The following is a 27,263-nucleotide window of genomic DNA, read 5'->3' on the forward strand; positions in this document are numbered from 1 at the left end:
GATATGAACACTCAGCTTAGAGTTGCTTCTGAATTCTGCCTGCCACCTAATGGTTGAAAGGTGCTTTTTTTTATGATTTTGTGAAAAGATGATTGAAATCAGGAAGGTGGGAAAAATAAGTACTAGGCACTGGGTTGTGAAATTTTATTTCCTCCTCTGGAATAATAACCTGAAATGTGGTAGCTGAGCCTTTTAGAACAAAACTGGAAAACCATTTGAAATAGGCAGGATCATTTCCTTGGGACAGGCCAACAGCAATGATTAGTGAAGTTACAAAAGCTGGAGCCTCAGAGCTCTTGAATCAACTTCCCAGGACCCAAAATGGCCAGATCTAAGATAAGGGTCCCTTTCCCAGTGTCTAGGGGTCCTATATCACCAGCCCAGCAGTCTTCAGTAAAATAGGACAGATCCTGTTAGAAAAAAATATTGTAACAACATATAAAGATTGTACAGCTTTATGCATTAGCCCAGGTATTTCAAATATAAGAAATCTAACTATAATATGATAAATCGCTGAGTATTTTTTTTTATATCTAAAGAATTGGAATAATCCCTTGGAATATGCTGTAAAGAAGTTTTTAAAAAATATAAGTTTTTATTGATATTTTCTATTTCTTAGATTATCATAGCTATCCCAAGTGTTCCTCCTCTCCCCCTCATAGAAAGCCATCATGATCATTACCTCAGCAAACATTTGAAGGGTTATTATTTTTGGAGTTTTGGAGACTATTCTGCTAATGGACAAATGCAAATTAGGCAGAAACGCCTAAGATCAGACCCAGGCTGGCCCTAGTATCTCTTGTCATTTTTTGACTGAAAGGGTTGGTGAGATTTCCTAGGGTTTAGCTTTCTAAAACAACTCTGCCTCTCCTCTAGGTTTGATGAATCGTTGTGGCAGACCTTAGACCTGACAGGGAAACATTTACTGCCAGGAGTAATTGGGCAGTTACTCTCTGTAGGCGTGGTCGCATTTCGCTGCCCAAGATCACACGTGGATGAACCACTGTTTAAAAACCTCAGGTAAGATTGTCCCTTGGGGGGAGGGAGGAAGGAGCAAAAACTATAATTTTGTGACCAAAAAAAGGAAATGATAGACTCTTAGAGCTGGAAGGGACCTTGGCTGTCATCTAGTCCAGTGGTGGGGAACCTGCGGCCTTGAGGCCACCTGTGGCCCTCTGGGTCCTCAAGCTCAGCCCTTTGACTGAATCCAAACTTCACAGAACAGATCCCTTTAATAAAAGGATTTGTTTTGTAAAACTTGGACCCAGTCCAAAGGTGGCACTCAAGGACCTAGAAGGCGATGTGTGACCTCAAGGCTGCAGGTTCCCTCCCCTGATCTAAGCCAGCTCTCACTTGAAGCCCAAAGCACCCATCTCTACAGTGTCCCTGGCAAGTGGTTGTCATGTAGCAGCGCAGAGCTCAGAGGGGAGGCCCACTCCACTTTGAACAATTGGAATTGTTACTTTCCTAGACGATTTTATTGGTTGCAGGTACTCCCTCCGCTGAGGCAGATTGAAGTCCACTTTGAACTTTGGGAGACTGTTGGTTACGTGACATACTGTAGCCAAAATAAACCTAATCCCCTACCATTGACCTGAGGGGGAGCCTGTCCAGATGTATACTGAGTCTCAGAGGACAGACACATAACCCTTGCTGGGCCCATACTAAAGATGAGCCCACGAACAACAGTGGGGAGCTGTCTGAGTTCTTGTCTTACAGGCACAGCCCTGGAGAGAAGCAAGTACTCCCCTCCATGACAAGACATCATAGGAGGGCTTTAGGAGAGGGCTCCTGCTTACATTCAGCAAACATCTACTTCAGAGTTAGTCTAATGCTTTCCAGGGTCAGTGAAGTACAATTGTAAGAGCCCAGGAACATCTGAGAACCCGAATTCAGCTGTTCTTCTTTAATACATTATCATGGTCCTTCTCCTATCCCTGCAGCAACTCATCTAATCTTCTATTAGTAGGAAACAGCAAATTCAGCCCCAGATGAGCATCCTTTTTATTTTTCCCCAGACTTAGAGGTCATCAGTGTAAGAAACTCTTGGTGTAGGAATGCCTTCCAACTGGCAGTTCATCAGTGATTTGTAGTCTTAGTGAGGAGGTTAAATGTTACTTTACACAGCAGTATGTGTCAGAATCTATGAATCTATGTCTTCCCATCTTCAGGGCTGGCCCCATTATCCACTATCAGTCAATAAATGTTTATTAAGTAAGCAGTAAATATTTATTAAATAACCTCTGGGATAAAAATACTAAAAAGAAAGACAATCCCCTCTTCTAGGAGCTTACAATCTAATAGGGGAAAACAGTATAGAAAAGGAATGTGATAAGGGGCTGGAGAGAGGGAGGAAGGGTTCTTGATGAAGTTTCAAGCAGTACCAAGTAGAAAATGAAGAGATGATCACCTAAGGTTCTTCTTGAAATGCAGGTTCTCCACCCTCCATTCAGAGGAGTCCTGGGGTAAAGGGTACCGATGAAGGATGAATACAAAGGCCAATTTCATCTTGCAGGATGATGAGGTTTCTGTGGGCACAATGAAGTCCACAGGGCCTCTATTTAGCAGTGCTTACTTTTTTAACTACTAAATCAAATCCACAGTAGCTGGTTATATGCATTTATTCATTTCACAGTGTTATCTAAGCAGAAATGCTGTGGTTTAAGGAACAGAAGTCATTTCCAGTTTACGCAATAGTGAGAAGAACGTGTGACTCAGAATCATGAGACCTGGCTATGTCAGTTGCCAGATCTTTGACCCCCTGGGGGAAAAGCATGTAACCTTTCCAATCCTCAGTTTCCTTTTCTGTAAAATGGCAATCCTTATACTTTCTCCCTCCTGATGCTTTTGTGAGGATAGAGTAAAATCACATCTGTCGAAACAATGGGTGGTCACAAAGTATGATGACAATGGAACCTTTTGTTATTGTATAAGTAAGGCATGGCCTTGTTTATGCACAGACCACTTCGGGTGCAGCACATGGACCTGTCTAACTGCATAATAGAGGAGGCCTCGCTTCAGAGCATCGTGTCTCGATGCTGCAAATTACAGAACCTGAGCTTGGAAGGACTGAGGCTTTCAGATGCCATCGTCAGGTGGGTCGTAGTTACTACTGCTAACTGAGAAACACACCTGCCGCATGGTATGGCAAGGGGGTGGTCACAGAGCAGAGGATCTGGCATTAAGTGCCTTTCTATGCCCATCTCTTCTTGGGCAGTTGTGAAGGAAGATGGATTACTTCAGGAGTGATAGCTGGGCATCCCCAGCAATGGCAGTACTCTTAGAAAATCTCTGGGAGCCATAGGAATTCTCACTTGCCCTTGCACCCTTACTGATGTGTCCCTAAGTTGCTGTCCGCAGCAAATAGAAGCTTAACAAAGCAGAATTTATTCATTTAGACCAGCCTTATTCACCACTTGACTTTGTGTGGGTTTCTGGCTATTGATTTGAGTTTGGAGCCTGACATATGATCTTAACACATCCTGCAGTGTTTCTACTCACTTGCTCTTTTAAGCCTTTTCCCTCCTTTAGTGCCCTGTCATCTCTCCCTTTTCCCCTATTAATCTCAGGGCCCAGATTTAAGATTGGCTTTTTTCGTGAAATCTTACCCAACTAATCCCCTCTCTTTCAATTTCTTCATCCTTTAAGCATAGAGGTCTGTACTGTGCTATCTTACACTTAGGTTACCTTAGAACTTTTCCCTACTTATTTTATGCACATCAGATTTTATTTTTCCAGACCAGTTGTTCTTCCTTTTGAGATATGTATAGTCTTCCATATTTTTAGGTTCTTCCTAACCATAAAACACACACACACACACGCTTTGTAAATGCTGAATGTGCCTATTTGTGTGTTTCTGACTTTTCTTTCAGAAATTTGGCTCAGAATTCAGACTTAGTGCGATTAAACCTCTCTGGGTGTTCCGGATTCTCGGCCTCTGCACTGGAGGCTCTGCTGAGCGGCTGTACTCGGTAGGAATTGCTTTGTAGTAAAGCTGTCGGGCTAACTTATAATGGGCACATCTCTTTGTTCATTCATTTAAAAAGGAAAGCAAACTTGTTAGGGTGTTTCAAGCCCATGTGATTGGAAAAAATGTTGGATTTGAAATGCAGAACTCAGTATTTCAAACTAAGTCTTTTTTCTACAGTAATTTTCCACTTAAATCAAATGACTTTGCCAGACTTGGGAGATACTACATACCATCAAAGTAAACCTTGATTTTTGTGGTGGTTCAGATTTTTTTTAAAAAATCTACTTTTTCCAGTGTTTACCAGATCTCAGTGACATTTGATAGCTGTTACCGAGAAGGGGGATGGGACAGAGGGAGAGCTATAGCTTATATAACCACAGGTATACTGTATTTCTAATATGCCTCTTAGAGTCTTTGTGGGACTTGAGGATAGAAAATATACCCTCCTAAACCTATTCAGAATGAATTATTTGGCAGTGAGGTAATTCATCAAACTAAGCGCATCCCAGGTCTCAGGTGCTGGGTTTAAGAAGCAGTGCCAGAAAAACCTATGTTCTTTGGTGATACCAAATATCCTGCAGGCTTGCATAAACAACTTTTTGCAATGTTATTGTTTCTGTACATAAGAACTACAGTGATAGCATCATATGTAATGCAGTCATGCTTGCCTAGGTTTGAAACAGGGACTTAGATAACAAACGCCTTGTCTTTTTCCTTAAAACAGGGTTTACTTTTTTAAAAAACATGATTTATTGATGCCTTCTGTTTTTATATCCCATTCCCTTCTCATTCTGTTCCCCTACCTTATAATTGAACCCTCCTTTGTGACTCCTTCCCCCCCTCTAAAAAATCAGTTATAAAACTGACACAGTGAACATCGCAATCTGCATCTGTGGTTCTCGACCTGTCCACTGGGAGGAGGGAGAGGCTTGTATTCATACTGTTCTCTAGGGCCAAAACTGGTCTTAAAATTAATCATTTGGGCTTCCTATCAGTGTCATTTTCATTTGGGTTATTGTGGTCATTGCAGAGTTCACTTTTTAATCTTTTCACTAACTCACCATTAATAGCACCTTTTCCTCAGAGCAGTACAGTTTTGAGAAAATATTAATCCCTACTCATTACCTATTTCCTGCTCAATTCCATTCCTGGAATGGTGTGGACTAGGAAAAGGAAAGAGGAATTATTCAGTGGGGACTTTGACAGAAATCCTCTATGATTTTTCCAGGATATAAACATTGGGGATGGGGAGCAGGGAGGATAAAATTTTCTTTCCCAGTATATAAAAGTAGCTGGTTGTTTTATGTAAGAGTTCATTGGATTTAAATTTTGTTTTGTCCTCCTGCAGAATTTCAAGTACTGGGGCAGCTAGGTGGCACAGTGGATAGGGTGCTGGGCCTGGAGTCAGGAAGACTTGAGTTCAAATCCAATCTCAGACACCAGCTGTGTGACCCTGGGCAAGTCACTTAACTGTCTTTGCTTCAGTTTCTTCATCTGTAAAATGAGCTGGAGAAGGAAATGGCAAATCATTCTAGTATCTTTGCCAAGAAAGCCCCAAATGGGGTCACTAAAAGTTTGACATGACTGAATAACAACAACATTTCAATTATTGCCCTGAGCAACATTGACCTCTCCTTTCTGGTCAGTTAGGGTCAGGTGACTTGGCCTGATGTGGGACTGGCTCACCGTTCAAAGAGTATTTTCCTGTGGAACCTGTTCTCAGTCACTGTCTCAGACCCAACTATGATTTCTGTCTTTTACGCAGCTTAGATGAGCTGAACCTCTCCTGGTGCTCTGATTTCACGGCAGAACACATCCACGTTGCCGTCAGCTCTGTTACAGAAAGCATTACACAATTGAATCTCAGTGGGTACCGACAGAATCTACAGAGATCAGGTAACTGGGACGGGACCACCTGTAAGGGAGTAGAGTGAAGTTGCCAAATGCACTGGAGGAAGACCTTCTCTTCTCTCCTCCCACATCCCTAAACCTAGCCAGAGCCTTTTAGGTCATCTTTTACTGGAGCACACATCAGAATTAACACCAGTCATACCTTCAGACCATTACCACCTATTTGCAGATGCCACACCAATATATATTCAGATATAGGAAAATGTGCTTCATCTGCTTAGAGGAAGAAGTCATTTCTTGATTTTTCTCCCTTGCCCAAAGTTATCCTATTCTATATCTTTTAATATTCCCATCCCATCTGTTCTGCCTTCTTCCCTTTTGTGTCCCATTTCTTCCATGCCCCACATATCGGAAAAGAAATCACAGCACATTATCATCACCTTATAAAAAAGGGACAAAATACCCTATGTCAGGGTCTCTCATTCGTCACTTCTTTAGAAGAGAATGAAGTTAACTGATGCCAGCAAAAGTTCCAGGCAAAATATTGAAAAGTCCATTTAGAAACTCTCTGGATTGTTTCAGAAACACTAGGGAGAAAAGGTTCTCTCAGCCGGGTCTTAAGATGTTAACCTGGAACATGCATGGGCATACTGAATTTCAGCAGGAATACTTCATGACAGTGGTCCCAAGTGTCTGGCGGCCGTAGAAGAGGAAAGAGGGAGGCCCAGGCAGGCCCGTGTGGTTTAAGTTGGTGGAGGAGGGAATGTTATTGATCACCCTAGGAAAGCTGAGACACAAAGGATCAGATAACGGTAGCTCTTACATAACAGCAGTGCTCCAGATTTTGTATTGTGTAAGGTGTTTGTTTTGCTGGAAAGAAAGGTAACTTAAAAAAACAAACCTTACATGGAACTTTCTAGGCCCCTATTGTATTATGATGTGGAGCTAAGGACACGTGGAACTAGGAGTTAAGAGCCCAAGGTTTTAGCAGCTGGCTTTGCCTTTCGTCAGCTACATGACATTGGGCAAATGCTTCACTTTCAGAAGGGGAGCCTGAATTAGATAGCGCTGTCAAACTCAAATAGAAATGGCATTATTCATTGACTTAGAAAGCCACAAGTTAACATTATTTACATTGTATTTTTATTTATTTTGTTAAATGTTTTCTGGTTGCATTTCGATCTGCTTCAGGAGCATAATGGAGTTTTGTAGGCCAAAACTGTTGCTTGTTTTACCCTACATTCCAAGCACTAACTTTCCATTTGATAGTTCTGGAGAATGGTTTCTACACAGGCATTAGAGGGAATTTGGGTGACGTAAAATGTTTCATCAGTGTTCCATGTTCTTAATAACTAAATTTCTAAATGAGAGTAACTTTATGGAGGGTGGAGAAAGGGAGTGGTCTGCCTTACCTCAAAAGAGAAGGTAGGACTTCTTTTTTTTAACGCATATTTGTGTCTAACAAATTGCCCATAAAATTGCCTGTATTTTTTTTTCCTTCCTAGATGTAATGACATTAGCGGGAAGGTGCCACAATCTGGTCCACTTAGACTTAAGGTATGGATTTGTGGAAATTTGCCATGGAAAGGTGTAGTTACCTCGGGAAAAGGGGGAAGGGTGACTGTTAAGGGATAGAGTGGCTATAAGAAGCTTTTCTTGGATGACGGAGAGAATTATTTTGGATGCCATCTCTTCCCTCTCTTTTAGTGACAGTGTCCTGCTAAAGACTGACTGTTTCCAGGAGTTTCATCAGCTCATCTACCTCCAACACCTGTCACTCAGCCGATGCTATGAAATAATGCCAGCAGCCTTACTGTGAGTGCCTCCTTATAAAGCCTTTTTTGATCATTCGATTAGTAAATGTCACCAGCCTTCATCATTAATTGCAAAGGTATGGAATAGAGTACCAGCTCTGGAGTTGGGAGGACCTAAGCTCAAATCTGACCTCAGACACTTGACACTTATTAGCTGTGTGACCCTGGGTGAGTCACTTAACCCCGCTTGCCTCACCAAAAGATATTACGTAAAATAAATAAATGAATGAATGAATGAATGAATGAATAAATAGCAAAGGTATCAAACCTGAATGGGTGACACTGACCAAAGGCAGGTGAAGCCCTAGGACCAGGCAGAGATTGTCTGTTGAACTTTGAAAATGTCTCAGGAAAAACCAGAAATGCATCAACAGGCTGAAGAAGGTCAAATGGGCTAAGATAGCTTTTCCTAAATATTTATTTTTATTCTGAGTATCTAACCACTTACCAGAAACTCATAGGGAGAATAGAAAGGATGTAAGAGTTGGTAGTCAGAAGACCTGTGTTCATTCAACCTCCATCACTTACTACCTTTGTGCTCTTGGGCAGATCATTTAATTTCTGGGCCTGCTTAGTCATCCATATGGCACTGGGGTATAAATGACACCCCCATTTTTTTTCTGAGCTTATTTCCCCTCGGCATGCATCCACTCTGTCAGTTAGAAGTTTTCTAAAATGGGGCAGCTGCTAGGACCACTACTCATGGTAATCCTTGCAGGTGCAGTACCTGTGCCCCAACTGGTGAGAAGATCTGGGTTTGAATTCTACTTTTGCCACCCAAATGAGGTCACAAAGAGTCAGAAACAACTGAAAAACAACTCAACAACAAGTCTCTGCAATAACTTTTTTTTTTCTATCATAAGTGTCCAAAACAAAAAAGGAACTTTTATCTCTCTGCCTCTTCTAGTTATCTTGGTTACTTTTCAGTAATGGAATGGTTTGTCGAAATTCCAAAACAAATATTTTCTTTTTTGAGACTTTGTACCTTCAAACAAATAGATAGTGGAGATAATGAAATCCTAGGCACATCAGTCTGCTTTGAGAGGGCAGCTGTTTCCCATGTTGACATTTGGCACACAGTCACCCTTTTCTTTGAACCAGGATTTCATTGACATTGAGAAAATTGTTTGCCCTGTTCTCATTTCACCTCAATGTAGTAGTGAGTGGGTTGATTGCCCCATAGTGGGGGTGGGATGAGTTCGCAGAAGAATGGGGTTGGGAATGCTTTCTGTAATGTGGCATTGGCCGCTGATAAGCGCTAACTCCTCCTTTTTACCATCCATTCCTAACTGGAATGCAGCATTTTAAGTGTGTGGAGAAGCTCAGTTTTAAGGTATACTATTTTGTCAGATTGACTGAATTTGATAGTTGATTGTTACTTAAGATGTCATTTCTTTTTGAAATAGGAAGTTCAGCTCATAAAGTTCTCTCTCTCTCTCTCTCTCTCTCTCTCTCTCTCTCTCTCACACACACACACACACACACACACACACGTGCGACATGTTTTCCATGAGAGTAATGCTAAGGCTGTTTCATGTGCAAAAAATCCCTTTCCTTTTGCTCTCATGTAATGAACATTGCCCCTTCTCTTATGGTATGACTGCCCAACTCAGAGATGGAGAAGTGAGGTGAAACTGGTCAAGAACAAACCCTGAACAAACATAAACTTCCACCTTTACATAACATCAAATTCCCCTTTTCTGACCTAGCGATTGTTGCCAGGAGGGAACTGAGATTGAAACCCAAAGCGCTTCAAGCCAAGCCACTTAATATAGGGTGTTTGGGTGTTTTTTTCCACTTACGTAACTACTTGTGCACTAACTTATCTTCTGCAGAATTTCAGAAAGGTTGTCATCATTTACCAATGTTAGAAAAACAGATGCCCCTTTGTCTTGGTATTTGTGTCCTTAGCACCTAACAGAGTACAATTGCATGAAATAATGCGAGCACTTACTAATAACAGTCACAGGCACTTACTGATAACTACTAACAATAAAAACCTTGTACGAGGTACAAGGCAGTGGGGGGATATGAAGCAACACAGCTCCTGCTTTCCAGAAGCTTACAGTCCAGTGGAGGTGGGAACAGAGATACCAGAAACACAGAAACTCAGGCACGTAAGCATGTGTGTTATGTTTGGAGGAAGGAGAGAATAGGAATCACTAGATAATTAACCTGAACATGTAGGATCTTAGCTTGCTTTGCTTCATACTCTTAAACCCGAAGAGAGGTGAGCTAGAGATAATGATGGCCTTCTGCTAATTTTCGCGTCTTCCAAACGTTTTTCAATGGATATCTCTGTGTGGAATTGTCCAACAAAGCAGATGCATCCCGTATTCACAAAGGGATCATTATGTTCAAGCGATAGTGCAAGGTGATAAGTTTCTGGGTTTTGTATTACTGTGTCTTTTTTTTTCCTCCCCCCCATATTTCCCAGGTTGACCAGAGGTTGTGATAGATCATGTAGAAATGTTATTTGGTGGGGAAACTGTACAGTTCAGATTAGCTGGCCTAAAAGTTGTCTATGTCTCCCTTTCCAGTGAACTTGGAGATATCCCCTCACTGAAGACACTACAGGTTTTTGGAATTGTAACAGAAAATTCCCTTCCTGTGCTAAAGGAAGCACTCCCACATCTGAAGATCAACTGTTCTCACTTCACCACCATTGCCAGGCCAACAGTGGGTAACAAAAAGAACCCAGAAATCTGGGGAATCAGGTGCCGCCTGATGATGCCCAATCCGAATAGCCACTGATGTCCTCGTTTTAAAGGACTTCAAAGAGCAGACAAAAAGGCCCCGCTGCTTGGAGCCCCTCAGCTGTTTTGCTTCTGATGAGTTACACTTTTCACCTTATAACTGTTTTGGCTTGAGGTTCACTCGAGAAAGAATTGTTTCTTGTCACTAACTCACAAAAATTTAGGAATAAGTGTTTTGCACTGGGTACACAACTTTTGTCAGTGCCCTTTAAAAGCCTTCCTGATGAACCATGACATTTCAAGTATTTATGAGTTTTAAGGGAGTAAACCGGTACTCAATATTAAAAGGTGGTTCAAGGTAAGTACTTCAGACCACCTCTGAGACATTCCCTTCTCTAAAAATCTTCAGAATGCAGCCGGTGCTCACTAAGCGAATAATTTTATAGAAACCATTTTGGTAATTACACATGCTTTTTCCATTTTATTTTTCTGTCTTGCCTTATGTGGAACAGATTGGAAGAACCCCAAATCACTGATTTTCTGAACTGAGTACAGAGCTTGGGGGAAGGAAATCCCAACTCCGTCTTTGGGTGCTAATCACTGAACCTTGAGGTAATAAGGATCATGGGAAAAGAGACCCCACAAAAGCCATTTTAAGAGCCTGAAAAAAAGTGTTGTCTTTAGCTCAAGGGTTGGGGCAAAGAGTAAAGTGTATTTCATTTTGATATATTCATACCAAAAATGCTTGGGTACCTTAGAAGACAGAGCAAGCCATATGACAGCTGGTTTCTGTGACTGATGAGCTTGAAGTCTTCTTGGACCAACTCTGTAACATTTCTTTACCGTGACTCAAAGGTAGTTTTTCTAAGTTCTGAAACTAGCAATGGGAATGTAATTATGGTGTTGGTTGTTTGTTTTTTTTTATAAAATCTCTTTTCACATCATGACCAGGTATCCTAACATTGGAAGAGACTTGCTACCTTATTCATTTTTTTATATTGAAGGTGCTTTTGCTTCTGATGGTTCATGTTCCACAAACCAATTTCTTTTCAGGTGCTAGGCAGAATTTGGCCTTGTTCCCTGTTCTTCCTTATAACTGAGGTTTATAAGGGGCTGTTTTGATTTTTTTCTCCTAGAATCACATACTGAATAAGAAGAAATAAAAAATTTTGGCATCTGTTGTTTGGAATGCCCCAGCTTGGGGGTCTACAGTCTCCTACCAGTAGCATTTTTAATTACTGGGGAGCACCATGAAACTACTTGCACTCTTGTGAAAGAGGAGCAATTTCTTGACTCAGGGCAGTCTGGGAGCAGGAACCCCAACTTAAAAGCATTGATTGTACCTGTAGGGGAACAGCTTTGACTTTTTGTAACTGATGGAACACCCAGAAAAAAAAATTATTCATATCGCTAAAAACTAGGTCAACAAATCATTTCACTTTTTCCCATCGATCAAGGAAGACTAACTTTATTTTGTTTCTGTGACTGACTTAAAAAAAAAATCAAGCTGGGATTAGTATGTTAAGCGTACCTTAGGTTGAACCGCATCTCCACTAAGGACACTATCATCTGTTAGACTGCGGGAGGGAATGCTTTGGCCTAGTGTTATACAGAGATTAACTGTTGCCAGCCTGTTTTATGTGCTGTCACTAAATGGTAACTATACCTTGAAATGTTGTTTACAAAATAGCCGTAAGAGACCTAGGGTGGGTCTGGTGGGACTTGGGCCTCTCACGTCCTTTGACACTCATGTCCAGATATAAGCTATCTTGCCAAGGTTTTAGTGACCTTTGTGATATCTACTTTTACAGTTTTTTTTTCAATTAAAAGTAAAAAAAAAATTCACACAAACGACTCATTCTTTATGCGTTTAAGCCCAACTTTAGAGCAACATGGGCAGCATGGGAGTAAAATACAGTGCAGTAGTAATATATCATCACTTTAAAAATGATACCGATAGTTTAATGGATTGAACTTGGTGTACTTTGCTCATATTTCTTATACTTTCCTTACCCATATTGCCAAAAATTGTTGCCATCACTACACAAAAGATTGTCTAGAATCCTCGTCACTTTTCAATCAACAGATTTAATTTTGGGGGATTGCCCTGGTACACAGGGTTATAGAGTCTTCCCTCTATGTTTTTTTTTCTGTACTTAGGAACTAGGCCAAACACTAGGGGCAAAAAAAACCCAAAACAAAACAAAACCCTGAAAGTCTCCTTTAATCATCTTTCTTGAGCTAGATAAAGGAAGGCAACAAGCATTTATTAAGTAGCAGGACATTTTACAAATATCTCATTCGGCCTCACAACTCTATGAAGTAGGTGCTACTAGCATTGTAGTGGAAGAAACTGAGGCAGAGGTTGTAACTTTGCCATGGTCACACAGCTATTAAGTGTCTAAGGCTGGATTTGAACTCACTGACTTCAGGCCCAGTGCTCTCTACGTTATGGCACACTAGCTACCTCACTGGGTGGGAAGGGGGAGGGAACCCCCTTCAACGTAATTGGTTTATTTTGTAATCCTGGGTATTTTATACATTTAAAAACATTGAGAAGGGGGTCATAGGATTCACCAGATTGCTAAATAGGTTCATTATACAAACTAGATTAAGAATCGTTGGGCTAGAGTGATGGGCAAAGTCTGATGTTTAAGAGTTACCTGTTTTTGTCATGGATCCCTCTGATAAATCCAGTAGAGTTTATGGACCCCTCCTCAGAATTAAGTTTTTAAGAACAAAATACAAAGAAAGGAAACCAATTATACTGAAGTTAACAAAAATTTTTTTAAAAAAACTCAGACTCAACATAATAACATCGGGCCCACTGAATCTTCTCTCCCCCTGGGCCCCTAAGCTCCCCAAAGCTAAGGTGAATCTCAGGAGACATTCCCTAACCCAACCTTCATAGCCCCCCAAATCTCAGCCCTGTCTTGTTCTAATTCTCTCACTTTTTCTACCAAAGGTAGAATCTTTGAAATCTCAGAAACTAAATCTCAGGACTATTCATACTGAAGGGTAGGAAAGTCAAAGGTAGTGATGTCAGAGTATAATGCCAGATCTCTCCTGTCATCTTTTCCAATTTAATTGAATCCAGCAGTTTAATAACCTGCTAGGTGCAAGTGCTAAAAATGCAAAAACAATGAAAAAGCCTCTGCATCAAGGAAGCTTCTATCATACTACCAACTCCCTATTACACATTTTGATATGTTGGGTTTAGTTTCACCAATGTTCAGCCTCTCCCTGAGGAGATTGGCCTAGCCATCATGCTTGTCACATGACCCCAATAGGTCTCCCTGCCTCTTTCTGCCCATTCCATCCTCTACACAGCTTCAATAAAGTAATGTTATGCTTCAGAAATCTTCACTGGTTCAACTGCTTCCTAAAAGACTGGGGCCATCACCTCATTCAGGCATTCAAGACAACATAATGTGGTTCCCACCTACATGTCCCAAGCACCCTTATGTGAATTTTCTACTCCCGTCAGAAGCAGGTTCCTCAGGGGTTACCCTGTACCATTCTGTGATGTTGAGGTCACGCAGTCTTGACTACTTTAAAACCAGTGAGGGGGAAACCTGTTACCTAAGGCAGCCCATTATTTCGAAAGTGTTTTTTCCCCTACATCAAGCCTGAATTTTCCTTCATTGTTACCAAGTATTATCTTCTGTGGACTAGCAGAAGAAAACTAGCCCCTCTTCCTCAGGATAACCCTTCAAATACCCAAGTATAGGTGGTATCTCATTTACCCCCAGAATGAATACCCTTTTTCTTCAGTTACTCTCCATATGGCACAGCCTCCAGGCAGTCAGTCAATAAGCATTAAGTGCTCACTGAGGTCTGGGCACTATGCTAAACACAGGTAAGAGGTGTGAAGGTACAGAAGTCTAGTGGAAATGAGTCAGCAGCGGAGTCTGGAAATGAACATCCTCTTACCATCCGGGCTGCCCTCCAGGACAAGTTCCATCTTGTCAGTGAGCTTCCTCATATGTGGCATCTGGGACTGAATCCAGTACTGCCGATGTTTTACGACCAGGATGTAAGAAAGGAAGCTGTCACCTCCCTCATCTAGGACTGATTCTCAATGCCCTAGAAAGGCATACTAGCTTTTATTTTTGGCTGCCAAGTCACAATGTTGACTTATTTCGAACTCCTAGATTCTTCCCCATCAACTGTTGTTTGGACGTTCCACCCATATCCTTGTGCAGTAAACCTAGGTATAATTTTACATTTGTTTCTACTACTTTTCATATTACTAAATTCCATAGCAAGATGTTTTTTGGATCTTAACTGTTTCCCGTATTAACCATCCTAGATAACCATCTCACCTGACTTGACAAGCATGTCACAGTCATCTTCAAATCACTGACAAAAGAACAATCAACACTAGGGTCAAGGCCAGACAGATTCCTGGGGCATTGTGAGAACCCTTCAAGTTGACATCAACCCATTAATTTACCACTTTTTTTTTTAATTCCATACTTTAGTATTTAATATTTTTTAGTTTTCAGCATAGATTTCTACAAGATTTTGAGTTACAAATTTTCCTCCCCATTTCTACCCTTCTCCACTCCAAGATGGCATATATTCTGGTTGCCCCATTCCCGTCAGCCCTCCCTTCTGTCACCCCACTCCCCCTCCCCCCATCCCTTTTCCCCCTACTTTCTTGTAGGGCAAGACAGATTTCTATGGCCCATTCCCTATATACCTTATTTCCCAGTTGCATGCAAAAATGACTTTTTTTTTTTGAGCATCTGCTTTTAAAACTTTGAGTTCCAAATTCTTTCCCCTCTTCCCTCCCCACTTTTGCTTTTCTTTTAACCAGTCTAAATCCACTTAACTATACTATGATTCAGCTTGCATCTCCATCTCATTCATAAGGATAGACTTATGATTGTCAAATCACGCTGAAATCCAAGCTAGAGATTCTACTCTTCCTCTGATCCAAGGTAGTTTAGTCACTATTTCCTTTTATATGCCTAGGCCTCTGTACATACTTTGCCCTTTCTGCAGCCCCACACTCCCCCAGTCATCCTTTATATAATAAGCAACTTTGAAGGCCAGTTTAAATCCTTCCTAATGATCCTTATTTGTATGCTCATCCTCATCTGCCGCATTCAACATTGTTTGCCACCCACTCCTGGATATTTGCTCCTTTCTAGGTTTTTGAGATTCTTGACACAGGTTCTCCTCTTACCCAACTGTTCTTCAGTCTCATGTTGGTTCATCATCCATTACACTGCCTATGGGTATTTCCCAAGACTCCTGCACACTCTTAGTGATTTGTCACCTCCCTTGGGCTTAATTATCTATATGTGGATAACGCAGATCTATAGCCAAAGTGAGCAGTAATTCTGCATTATCAGTTGTCTATTTGTTGTCTCAGATATCTCAAATTCATTACGTTCAAACTCATTATCTTTCCCCAAGAATCCACTAATTGTCCCTCTCCTATTTCTGCCACCATCATTCTTCTAGCCTCCCAAATCTGTAACCTCAGAGTTGTTATCCTTACCTCACATATCCAATCAGGTGCTAAATATCTTGCCGTTTCTACCTCCACAGGATCTCTCTAGTCTAGCCTTTTCTCCGGTCCTACAGCTGTCACCTTACTTCATTCAGGCCCTCCACATCTCTGACCTAAACTATGGCAATAATTCATTTTTTTTCTCCCCGATTCAAATCTTCCCCAACGTAATCCATCCTCCAAACTATGTGACTGCTCTATGCATTAAACTGCAGTGGCTCCCCGAAGGCTCTCACATAAACATTTCTAACTTTTCAAGCCTGTCACAAATGGGTCCCTTCCTTACTTTCCAAGTCTTCTTACACACTACTGTCTCCCCTCCAGAAAATCTACCATCAGCCATACTGGCCTTTCTGTGCCTCACAGACAATACCTCACCTCCTGGCCCTGTGCCTTTGTGCTAGCTGGCCCTCAGAGTTGAGATGAAGTCGATTTTCACCTCCATCTCACTGAATTCCTCTCTTCCTTTTAACGTAGCCCAAGTACCATCTTCTGCTCTTTCTCCCAAACTGCCTAACATTTAACTATGTACTCTCCATGTTCTGTGTCCATTCATATGTTCACTAACACACAATACATGTCCGTATGTAAATATGCATATATATCTAGGGAAGACCCAGAAAAAGGTGTGACGCCAAAGTTGTTGGCCCTGTTAGATGGTTCAAGTCAGAAACAATATGATCTTTATCAGGAAACAACACTGATGATGTATTTATTACCATCTGTTTTGCACTTAGGACTGTGGGAATTTTCCATCTTACAGCTGAAACCTCGTGTCATCTATACCCCATTAGAAGGTGAGCTCCTTAAAAACAAGGCTGTATCCATTTTCTTATCTGTATCCCAAGGGCTTACTTAGCACAATGCTTTCCCTTTCATTCATTCTTCCTTCCTTTCTTAAGTCAGCTCACTGTGAGTGAAAATTTTCATTTAGTATGTATATCCCTAGCTCCTTTCACATAGTAGGGACTTAAATGCCTGATCACTCCAGCTGAAAATGATCTCTCCCTCTTTTGAATGACCAAAGCACTTACATACTACCTTCCACTATCTTCATTAGCTTACATAGTTTATGGTCCCAGTTCCCACAGTGTGATCTGGCTAAAAAACCAGACAATCTTCCTTAAGCCCTACATGAAACTGTACTTTACTCTTATCATAGTTGCTTTGCAAAATACAAAAGCAGCCTATCGCAAGTGCACAAAAAAGCTGAATGGAAATGGTCAATTTTCAAAAGCATTATCATGAAAAGTGGCTACAGATCCATTAATATTAAGACTTTTACACTGTTCCTTTCTGACGGCCAAAGGGTGACTACTTTGGCTAATATTAAAAATAATTTTCATTCTTTGGTCACACACCAGTCCAGAAGAATAAAGAATGAGATAAAGTGGATAATCCACATGCTGATGAGTTTAATACATCTTTTGACAGCTGGGCTGCCTAAGTGTCAGAAAAATCAAATTTCTTTCTTTCTTTCTTTCTTTTTTTTTTTTACAAAGAACCTATTTTTCAAACAAGATGCTCTGGGTAAGAGATTTTATGAATAAATGAGGCTAGTAACAAGAATGAAAATACTTGGGTTAATTTTATCCAAATATAGCTGTCAAATGTCAAAAACTGGTGATAATCAAATTGAAACATAAATTATGAAAATACTTAGGCAGACACCGTATCATTTTGTATTTAATACACACTCAATTACCAACACTCCATAGTCATTTTTTTTCTTTCATAAAAACAAAGAATGTCAAGTTTCAGTTTGGTAAAAACCATGTGCCGAGACTGACAGTTTCGGTACTGGCAAACTGAGTTAACATGTGATTTATTCATTGTGTCATATTAAAAGCAAAAGACATAATTCCCTGCCCTTAAAGAGCTTACACTCTAATGGTATGAAAAAGTGACAATTTCAGAGATCAGGTCGTTACTTTTCAAAATATCAACGTATACATAAGAATGTATGTCACAAGAGTTTTTCCTAAGTTTCATTTTTCAAGTATGGAATTAGAACTTAAACATTTGCTAAACCAAGATAAAATTTCCAAAATATCTTTAAGGAAAATGTTCATTTTTCTCCCTAATACCCTTTATTAGTCTCAGTAAAATGTCCATTTTATCTTTTAGCCAGTTATGTTTTAAGATGTATTTTTAAAAGCTGTTTTGCCTTTCCTTCCTTAAAAAGTGAAAAAAAGTCCTCCCTCTTTATAAGAACCCTAGTTATATGTATATATGCAAATACACATATACACACGCATATATATGTATATATACACACACATACATGGGGCTCACTTTTTCTGTTGTTCCTTCGGTTGTATTCGTTATTGTAAAATCAGCAGAAGGAACTCAACATTAATATGTAGCAATTTGAACAAAAATCACCAGAAGATGGCGTGCCTGCACTGATGGAAGAGCCACATTCCTAAAATCAAGTCTTCACCAACACTATACCCTTATACACTGGCACAGTGGATTGCATGATTAAAGTAATATGAATTTAAACTTTACATTCCTGTTTGACAGATGACAAAAATGGTAGTATATTTAATTTTTTAAAAAGTTATATAAATTATTCAGTCACCAAGATATTTCAGAGTGAAGAAATGTTTACATGGTAGAACCATTAATTTTTACTTGGGCAAAGTGCTTGCTTCAAAATTTTAAAAATAACTAACCAAATCACCACAAACTAAAGGTTTGAACTCATTCTTAAACAAGTCAGGTCTAGCTCTAAAATAGTGTTTTTCTTAGATGAAAAACAATATTGAAAAAAAATTGACATTACCCATCTAATACAGATACGCTATCTTATGTATTCTCATTCTGTTACACAGTGCAAAATCTGGGCTCCCTCTGAAGACTCACAAGCAGTTTGTAACTTGGTAAGTAAAAGTAACATGATATATTCATTGTACTGCATGGCAAGACATTTTAGTTCACTTATGTTTCTAATTAATATTATCATTCACAAATTTACTTCTTATTGCTATGAAAAAAATTTTCAATGAAACTTTTTTCACATGAATAGTGTTTATATAAGCAGTAGTGGGAGTATTGGGAGAAAATTAGAAGGCAACTTGCTAATGGGCTGAAAACTAAAGAGATTTTCTTGCATTTTTATTCACAAATTTTCATCTAATTCATAATGTAAGAAAAAAAGGTAATGGTCATAATGTACACAACATTGCAGCTACATAAAGCTTGCAGTAAATCAGATGGAAACTCAAGAAAATAATAAAACTATAACCAAGGCATTCAAAAGAGAATGAATACAAATGTTTCACTGATTTTTGTGTTGACTTTCTTTTAGATTCTGTGCCCAGCCAGTAGATTCAAACAGTAGATGGTTTTTCTTAAGGTTAAAGTAAATTCAGATTATGCAGATATAACTTAATTTTATTATCACATCATCTTCATTACCATCATCATCATGGAATTATAGAAATGGAAGGAACCTTAGAGATTACCTACTCCAATGATCACATATTTAAAAGTTTTTGATTCATTATCAAGACAATTCTTAAGCAGTTAGAAAGTTTATAATAGCAGCATGATTTTCTCCAGATAAATGCATTTCAACCACAAGTGAACAGCATAACCTGAATCAAGATATAAATGAAAGGGTTCTTGTAAAATTTTTAAAAGATGAGAGGGAACATGGGGCAAAAAAGGAAAAAGATTCAAATTTCACATTGGCCTTAAATCACTGAAGATGAAAAAATAAGGCATTATCATCACCATGTTCTGAAATTATAAAATTCTTAAAAGTACATATAAAAAACATTTACCTATTTCAAATAGGTCAATGTCAGGATTTATAAAAATTATCTATCATCATCATCAGAACAATAAATCTTAACATTCAAGTTGTTTCTCTGTAAAAAAAAAAATATTCATGAGTGATAAGTATGTTTGGTTTGAACAATCCTCGAATACTATTGGAGGGAGTGGGAGATGAGGGAAGAGGTGAAGGGACCCTATTATAGTTAAATCACACCCTATACATTTAATCTTTTATTTGAACCTACCTCTTTAAATTTAAAGGTATTACCACTTAACATCTGTAGGTTATACAGCTGGCACCAATCTAAGAATTCCACGTAGTTTTAGTCCATTAAGTTTTCTTCAACAATAAATACTTTTTTTCAAGCTTTCTCAACCACAGAGGTTCTCTCAAGACCTCCCAAATTTCTGAGTTGGCTGTGTATCCAAATTGTAAGGAACAGTGCTATGACATGCAGTCCGTTTCTGCAATTAAGATGGTTTTCTTGGGGTGATCCGAATTTATAAATCCTTCACTGCTCTAGCAGCACAGTTCGAAGCTCATCATCTCTATTGATCATTATTGAAGCTATTGCTCCATCATTAAACTCAAAAGAAGTTCCTCCGTCTATAACCATACAGGCATCCCAACAGCGAGAACGAACACAAACCCTGCAAAAATCAAAGAAGAAACACGTTATCATTAGGAATAATATTCCACAAAACAATGAGCAAATGAAAAACCATAGCATTTTAGCAGTCTGGTCATCTTTGAAATATTAAGAAGTTCATGTACCTCAAATATCTTCATTAACCTCAAACCTCCAAATTAATTTTTCAAGGTATATAAAGTTGGATGAACCCTTATTGAGTTCACAGAATGTTTTGGCGGATATGTTTTATTAATGACTTAATAAAGCTTAAGATACTTGCAAAAGTAAAGAGTTTTCACGAAAAAGAATCGGTATCTTTAAGACCACTGTGTTGTTTCATGCTTGATAGCAACATCATGAATTTAAAAGAGAGCCTACCAAAATTAACTCACAAATGACTAAAATGAATTATAAATGAAAATGCTTTTGTTGACCTGAAAACCTGTACCTGTACATATAAAGACAAAGCCTAAATAGAAGTTTAAAGCTAAACTTTTTTTCAATAAGGAAATGGTGAGAGGCAATGTGGTATAGCAGACCACAGTTACAAACATGTAAATTAAATTCCTTTCTCTGACACATAGAAGCAAGTAACTTAATCTTTCAACGTTAAATGTCACACTTAAGAATATTATTTCAAGAACAGTAGCTGGTCTGCATTATTAGAGAATTTCTTTACATGCAAACACGGGAAATTAACTAGAAAAGCATGACTTTTTGGGGAAAGTGGATAGTCAGAAGTAAGACACTTTTGAAGAGGGACACAGTGAAAGGAGAAAGAGAGAATAGAATAAACAGGGAAATAGGATGGAGGGAAATACAATTAGCAACAGTTAAAAAAATTTGAAATAAGTTTTTCTGATAAAGGCCTCATTTCTCAAACACAGAGAACTGAGTAAATTTTATAAAAATAAGAGCCATTCCCTAATTGATAAAAGATCAAAAGATATATAAGTTTTCAGGTGAAGTAATCAAAGTTATCTATAGCCATATGAAAAAAATACTCTAACTCACTACTGATTGGAGAAATGCAAATTAAAACAATTCTGAGGCACTACACCTCATACCTATTACATTGGGTAATAGGACAGAAAAGGTAAATGGTAAATGTTGGAGGGGGGTGTGCGAAAAAATGAGACATCTGTGCACTGTTGGTGGAGTTGTGAACTGATTCAACCATTCTGTAGAGAAATTTGGAATTATGCCCAAAGGGCTATTACACCAATCCTTTGACCTAGCAATACCACTACTAGGTCTATATCCCCCAAAAAATAAAAAAACAAAAAGGAAAAGAATCTATAGGTACAAAAATATTTATAGCAGCTCTTTTCTGGGGTCAAAGAATTAGAAATCAAGGGGACACCCATCAATTGGGTAAATGGCTGAACAAATTGTGGTATGTGATTATGATGGAATGCTATTAGAAATGATGAGCAGAATGCCCTCATAAAAACCTGGAAAGACATGCATGAGCTAATGCAAAGTGAAATGTACTGTGTACAGAGTAACAGCAATATTGTAAGATGATCAGCTGTGAATGACTTAGCTATTCTCAGTAATACAACAATCCAAGACAAGGCTCTGAAGGACTTATGATGAAAAAGGCTATCCATCCTCAGATAAAAAACTGATGGTGTCTGAATAGAGACTGAAGCATACTTTTTTTTAACTTTGTTTTTCTTGAGTTTTTTGGTCTATTTTTTCTTTCACGTTGACTATTATGGAAACGTTTTGCATGACTACACGTGTATTAACCTATATCAAGTTGCTTTCTCAACGGGGTGGGGGGAGGTGGAGAGGGAGGAAGGGAGAGAATTTGGAACTCAAAGTTTTAAAAATGAATGCCAAAAATTGTTTTTACACGTAATTGAGGAAAAATAAAACTGAAAAGAATAGCATGACTTCTGTCAAAGAGTTCAAATTTTCTTCCAACAGTAACTAAGTTTCCTTTTTCCAATCTGAGAAAGCTAAAGCGTAATAAGCCATTAATTTCTCTTTTGAACTCTAAAATAAATTTATAAGAAACATCCAGTTATTTTTAATGCTGTTGTTCACTAAGGGAAAAGCTGAAAGCACTGAATCTGATTACTTTAATCTACTTTAAATAGAATTAAATTTCTGTGAGAAGTAAGGTATTAGCTTCTACTCAAATTTTTCTCAATACATTGAACCTTCCATTACACCTTCTTAGATGAAAAAATCAAAACCAAAACCACTCAAGTGAAAGATCCAACATCTCCAAATATCACATAAACTGCAAAGTTTCTCTGAGACATCTACCAGTTCAGAATAAGATTGAATAGAGTACATTTAAAGCCAATCTCTTACCACATTTGTTCAACAGGTTGCTTTTCCACTATGTTAACTACAGATGAGTGAATTTAATGAAAAGCAATTCATTTTAGTACTTAAAAGGGAAGAGTCACTAGTGAAACCTTACAAAACTTACTTTGAAGAGAAACACCGCTGACGACTACTTGAGAATATGCGATTTGCTATAGGTTCCCGAATGCTGAAAAGCATCTTTGGCTCTTCCGGACTATACAATAAAGATTCATTGTACTCTTTTGTTACTGAAAATAGAGAAATAAAAGTAAGCATAACAAATTTCACTGATATATACAAAAATATACTAGCTCTTTTTGCAATAGATGAAAATTGGAAAACCAAAGGAATTTCCTTGTATTGGGGAACAGCTAAACAAATTATGGTGTAAGAATATAATGAGATTATTATTGTACCATAAAAATAATGGAATGGACAGTTTCAGAGAAAACTGAAAATATCTCTACGAACTGGTACAGAGCAAAGTGAACATAACTATTAGAAAAATTTGTACAATGATAACAAAAACACAGAGCATTGGTTCTCAGTCCAGGAACCCTTTGAGGAGGTTCATGAGGTAAAATTTATTTTATAATAATAAGATATTTTAAGTTCTAATATGGTAAATACCAGTAGATAGAACCCACATAAACAAATGCTCTTTGGGAAGTATTCAATCATTTTTTCCCCAACACAATATGGATTTTTAATTAAATCTGGATCATAGGTTCCTAAAGTAGGCGATACTGCCCCTGGGAGGCGCTGGAAAAATGGTGGGAAGGGGAAGGAAGCAGTAGTAGCTTTAGGTGAAATTGTGGGGCACTGAATAAAAAAAAGGGTTAATCTACCCTAACCCCAAGGGGGCATTGCATAATTTTTTTTTGAAAAGGGGGTGGGCTGTAAGCCAAATAAGCTTAGGAACCTCTACTCTGGATGAATGTTACATTTCAAGGGTTGCATCCCCTGAAAACGTCAGTAGGAAGTTTGTAACTGCTTGCTGGCAGTAGCTTCCCCAATGCATATACCTTCCCTGACTGTTTTCAGTAGCCATCTTTCTGGTCTCTTACAATAACCTCAATAGGTACTCGGCTTATGGTTGAAGACACACTCATTGTTTTCCATCAAGTTACCCAGCCTTTCTGCCAGCTGTAGGGCCAGATTCTGCCAGGCTGTGGGCTCTGTGCAGTGCATCACCATTGCCTGTGCTGGCTAGTCCAAGATGATCATGGAGTGAACAGCAGGCAGATCCATCTGGAACATTTCAGACACTATCTCCATACTAACAGACTTGTAGACGCTGCTTATAGGTGAAAAGACAGGTGAGCAGTGAGTCTTCCTGGATCTAACTAGCAAGGTATGGGCTAATTAAATTTTTAACTTTGTTTTTAACTTTGGCTTTTAACTAGCTATTACAAAAAGGGCTAGTATATTTTTGTATATATCAAGGAACAAATCCCCAACTTTCCTTTTCATCTTCTCATTAATAAAGATATGGTCAACTCTTCCAGTCACCCAACTTCATTGCTTTAGAAGCTTCTACTTCCCTCATTTATCCCAGTGGACCTAGCAAGGGCTGCTGCTTACCCACCCACAGCTGGTAGTGAAAGTGTTTGCTGATCATGTACCTCCAGGCATCATTTTCATGAGCTGCTATGTATGAGATGATCTCCAGAAACATGGCAGATACCAGACACATTTAAGCAGCTCCAGGTTGATATTTAAAGTACCAAGTAGAAAGAAACTTGGCATCAATACTCCACCTGCTCCTGGTTTCTGCCCTGCCCCACCAGCTCCTTAGCATGACCTGACTGAAATATCCAGAAGGGAACTGTGTGAATCCTTGGTTAGACTCTGGCAGAAAACACAGATGCCACTGTGGTATGGTTATAAAGGATCTGTATAGGAGGGTCTGCATGCTGAATTTTGTCCTGTGGGTGGCTCCTGAGCATAAGGTACTAGTGAGAATGAAAGAATGAGAGATGTAGATGTGGCAGAGGATTGCACATGACTGAATTTGGTCTAATCTTGGGTATATATGTTATTTGCATACTTGAATCCTCCCTCTAATTTTCAGCCTGATTGTGTTCTGACTTTGAAGACCCTTCATGGGAGCAAGCTGCCTGTCTTTGGCCTTGCTGTCAAACTTATAGTAGCTATGAAGCACACTAAAAAGTAGAAATGATAGGTCTCAGTCATTCCTTTTTCCTGCAGCTAGCACTGAACATGCTCAATGATGGCAGATAGGAGCCTAATCCTTGAGATGCTCCACCTATTCTTGGGAATGAGGATTTGTTTTCTGCATCATCTTGGTAAACTTTTTATCCATCTTTCCCACCAGAATTAGGACACAATTACAACCACAAAGTGGCTGCTCAAAGTTAGATAGGTTCTAATTTTCTCCCAGGATATTCTCTCCAACAAAGATGTTAGGATTTGCAAACAAGATGTCTATCTTGATGCAACCTAAGCACTTCTGCCACCTCCTCTGGCTTTGTGTATGTGGCCATGCTGGGGTTGTAGTCATAGAGGGAAGTAATGATATTGAATTTGATTTTAACAATCACTCCTTCCTGTAGATTATTTTCTGCAGAGATATGAACCAGCAGTGGCAACAGCTCACACTGGGCTCACAGACCAGTTCCTTTCTTGTCACAAGTTTACAAGAGCTCATTCAGCTTCTTGACTACTATTGCATGGATAATCGCTGTTCCCTTGGTAAACATTTTAGGCTCGACGAGAGGTGCCCCTCCTTAAACCTTCTCCCAATTCCTGCCTTCATTATCCTCCTCATCTAGGCACTTTTATTTTGAAACATGCTTTTTCTTGGCTTTGTTCTTTCACTTTTTTGCAATCTTTTTATCTGAGCTGCTATTTGCTAAGGAATTTAGAAATCAATAAGGTATATTTTCCATTATTCTCCTGAGTCAGAGTCTGAGGAAGTGGAATCTGAACCCCAGTCTTCATCTTCATCCAAATCCTCATCTTCGTCTTTCATCTTCTTGAGGAACATGTGACTTTCTCTGAATGGTGCCTCAGACTTCTTCAGGAAATCTGTCACACTAAGACCATCCTCATCCTTACCTGAAGAGGAAGAACTTTCTGAATCCTCATTTTTTTCAGCACGCTCATCTGTAGACTGCTCAGGGTTCTACTTATAGTTGGTGATCTGGACTTTGTAATCCTGATTATATTTATCAATCTTCTGATGCAAGGAGTGCAAAGGAGTTCTGAGGCCAAAAAGTTTGAGAACTGCTGTGTAAAACAACTCTGAAAGACTTCAGGACAATGATAAACCACAAGTCCAAAAGAATGAATATGAAACATGACACTCACCTCCTGACAGAATGGTCATGTACTTATAAATGCAGAAAGAGGCATATTTTCAGACATAGCTAACATGGGAATTTGTTTTTCTGTACTATGCAGCTATGTATTGAGGGGCTTTAATTTTTTGATGTGCACAATGGAGGAGGGACGGTTATAGTGGGAGGGACAAGATGAAAGGGATCGGGGGAGGGGTGGGAAAACTGAAATGTCCACTAATGAAAAAGGTACAAACATTGGTGGATGCATGATTTCCCACAAGTGACCAGTACACATTACAGTGTGGACATTCTTGGCTACTAGGTACAGCATTATTTAGAACCAATGGCAGCCAAACTCAAGAAGTTTTAACTTCACTAACCTTTCTCAATTAATTCCTTATTCAATGGAAGATCCAAGTTTGCTTGCTGTTTAGCTGTTGGAAGAGGAAAAGCAATGGAATTAAATAATATTCTTTTTAAAAATACAGCTAGAATCAAGTAGTCACTGGGGTACTTACCAATCTTTAACACATCTTCTACAGCTTGTGTTGCGACCCTGTTAATATTATATGACCTAGAAACAAAATCATATTTTTTGTTGCTTTAAGTATGTGAGTTTTAGAAACATCTAGATTTTTGTATACCTAGTTTATTCTCTTTATTGCTATTTATTGCTAAGGAATACAAGAAAGGAATTTTAATATCTAGCCAAGACTGAAATGCGTACTTGTACACAAATGTAATAACTAACTCAACATAGGACTGCACTAAATACAATGAGGTTTAAGATAAAACTAAAGTCCTAAATATAAATTTGACTTTATCACCAACACCTTAATAATAGATTCAGACTCCAGAACCTCTCCTGAGAGTGCACTCACATGACAATTCTGAGGAACCAGAATACTGGAATGGTTCATAAATGTCTAGCAACTAAAGGTTAAACAATTTTTTTCTTTGAATAATTATGGTACAAGGAAAAGGACAGGCTTTTTAAAATGATCTCTCAAAGCTAAATAGCAAAAAAAAAAAACCTACACAAGGGACAATAAAATGCTTTATAATAAATAATTTGGCATTCAAAGAATGGGATATCTACATTGCTTAAAGAGTAGCCTAGCCATTCTCAAGATTAGGAGTCTGTGGGGCAGCTAAGTAGCACAGCAGATAGGGCATCAGCTCTGGAGTCAGGAGGACCCAAGTTCAAGTTCAGCCTCAGACACTTAACACTTACTAGCTGTGTGACCCTGGGCAAGTCACTTAACCCCCAATCGCCTCACACTCCTCCCGCCTCAAAAAATTCTGCACTTTTTAAAAACTGATAATTTCGTTTCAAGATAATTGGGTCCTCTGCAATCCT

At 39.0% G+C, this 27,263-nt stretch overlaps 2 protein-coding genes across 5 annotated transcripts in view; one reads left to right on the forward strand and one right to left on the reverse strand.

Moving 5' to 3' along the window:
• Positions 1-12,156, forward strand: part of SKP2 (S-phase kinase associated protein 2) — a 28,950-nt gene extending 16,794 nt beyond the window's left edge. The window contains exons 4-10 of the mRNA XM_036736113.1: positions 877-1,020; positions 2,961-3,095; positions 3,873-3,971; positions 5,736-5,866; positions 7,327-7,378; positions 7,529-7,636; positions 10,176-12,156. Of these exons, the coding sequence (XP_036592008.1) occupies positions 877-1,020; positions 2,961-3,095; positions 3,873-3,971; positions 5,736-5,866; positions 7,327-7,378; positions 7,529-7,636; positions 10,176-10,389 (883 nt within the window). The 3' untranslated portion in view covers positions 10,390-12,156. The remainder of the gene's footprint in view (positions 1-876; positions 1,021-2,960; positions 3,096-3,872; positions 3,972-5,735; positions 5,867-7,326; positions 7,379-7,528; positions 7,637-10,175) is intronic.
• Positions 12,157-17,424: 5,268 nt separating this feature from the next.
• Positions 17,425-27,263, reverse strand: part of NADK2 (NAD kinase 2, mitochondrial) — a 57,055-nt gene continuing 47,216 nt past the window's right edge. For all 4 annotated transcript variants that reach the window (XM_036758570.1, XM_036758555.1, XM_036758579.1 and 1 more), the window contains 4 exons: positions 26,422-26,477; positions 26,284-26,337; positions 22,723-22,846; positions 17,425-20,292 (listed from right to left, as the gene is read on the reverse strand). In XM_036758570.1, the coding sequence (XP_036614465.1) occupies positions 20,154-20,292; positions 22,723-22,846; positions 26,284-26,337; positions 26,422-26,477 (373 nt within the window). In that variant the 3' untranslated portion in view covers positions 17,425-20,153. The remainder of the gene's footprint in view (positions 20,293-22,722; positions 22,847-26,283; positions 26,338-26,421; positions 26,478-27,263) is intronic.

This window comes from Trichosurus vulpecula, chromosome 1, assembly GCF_011100635.1.
Source record: "Trichosurus vulpecula isolate mTriVul1 chromosome 1, mTriVul1.pri, whole genome shotgun sequence".
Classification (NCBI taxonomy): domain Eukaryota; kingdom Metazoa; phylum Chordata; class Mammalia; order Diprotodontia; family Phalangeridae; genus Trichosurus; species Trichosurus vulpecula.